Here is a 1,107-nt window from a genome sequence, read left to right as displayed (position 1 = left end):
CTGGCCTCTGATGGCAACACCCGTCTGGACATGTTTGAGCACATCAGCCTCATGACCCTGGAGAGTCTGCTGAAATGTGTCTTCAGCTTGGACAGCAACTGCCAGGAGTGAGTTGTAAAGCTGGATCTGGGATCATGGACCTTGACCAAAGCAAGTAATTGAAGAGCGAGGACAATAAGAAGGGCAATAAGAAGAACTTTCTTGGAGGAGGTGGGTCAGAGCTAGGCAATTAAAGGACAGGAAGTGAAGAGAAAGTGAGGTCCTTCCAGGTAGATTGAAATTTTTGAGTCAAGCAAAGAAGACTAGGAAGAGCAGAGTGTGTGCAACAGACAACGAGGAGACACATTAGAAGTGAGGATGGAAAAGTAGGATAAAGGCCATTAAAATGTGAAGCAAAGGGGTGTGGACTTTTCCTTGGGATCTCTGTGAAGCCATGGAAGGCAGTTGAACAGTTGAAGGGTATAGAGAGGGCTTAGCTTTAGAAATCTGTTCCCAAGAAAGATTGACCATCATGTAGACACAGGATGGTGTTGACATGGGTAGAAGAAGAGCAAGCAGGAGGCTGGACCCCTTTAACAGTTGGGAGAAGATAACGTTTGAGGAGAAAGGACTGTTAAAAATGATAGTATGATGTCTAAGCTCTTCCTGGTGTTTGGTACCTAGAGGCAACCCCTTGGGATGTGGATGCAGGGAGAAAGGGAAAGTGTGAGGAGTCCTATCTCCTGGTTCATCTCCACCATGGGTCTCTTGGACCATCTTCTCCTGGATGCTCCCTTTTCTTATAAGAGGTAGTGCGGCCTTCCAAGTGGGTAGGCACCCTGGCCTTAGGTATGTGAAGTTGCTGTTTTCATTCGTGCCCTCATCCTGTAGGAAGCCCAGAGAATATATTGCTGCCATCTTGGAGCTCAGTGCCCTCGTAGCGAAACGGGAGCAGCAGATCCTTCTGCACTTAGACTCACTGTACCGCCTCACTGCCAATGGGAGGCGCTTCCGCAAGGTCTGCCGCTTGGTACATGACTTCACAGATGCTGCCATCCAGGATCGGCGCCGCAATCTCTCAGAACAGGGTGTGGATGACTTTCTCAAGGCCAAGACTAAGTCCAAGAC

At 48.8% G+C, this 1,107-nt stretch overlaps 1 protein-coding gene across 1 annotated transcript; it reads left to right on the top strand.

The window, feature by feature from the left end:
• Positions 1 to 6: 6 nt before the first annotated feature.
• LOC102827021 (leukotriene-B(4) omega-hydroxylase 2-like) lies at positions 7 to 1,102 on the top strand (the record flags this gene model as incomplete). Its single annotated transcript, XM_006878172.1, has 2 exons — positions 7 to 107; positions 871 to 1,102. Coding segments are annotated over 2 exons (333 nt in total), but the record flags the coding sequence as incomplete, so codon positions are not given.
• Positions 1,103 to 1,107: the final 5 nt, after the last annotated feature.

Source organism: Chrysochloris asiatica, unplaced genomic scaffold (assembly GCF_000296735.1).
Source record: "Chrysochloris asiatica unplaced genomic scaffold, ChrAsi1.0 scaffold19490, whole genome shotgun sequence".
NCBI classification, from domain to species: domain Eukaryota; kingdom Metazoa; phylum Chordata; class Mammalia; order Afrosoricida; family Chrysochloridae; genus Chrysochloris; species Chrysochloris asiatica.
This window is presented reverse-complemented; position numbering and strand designations above follow the sequence as displayed.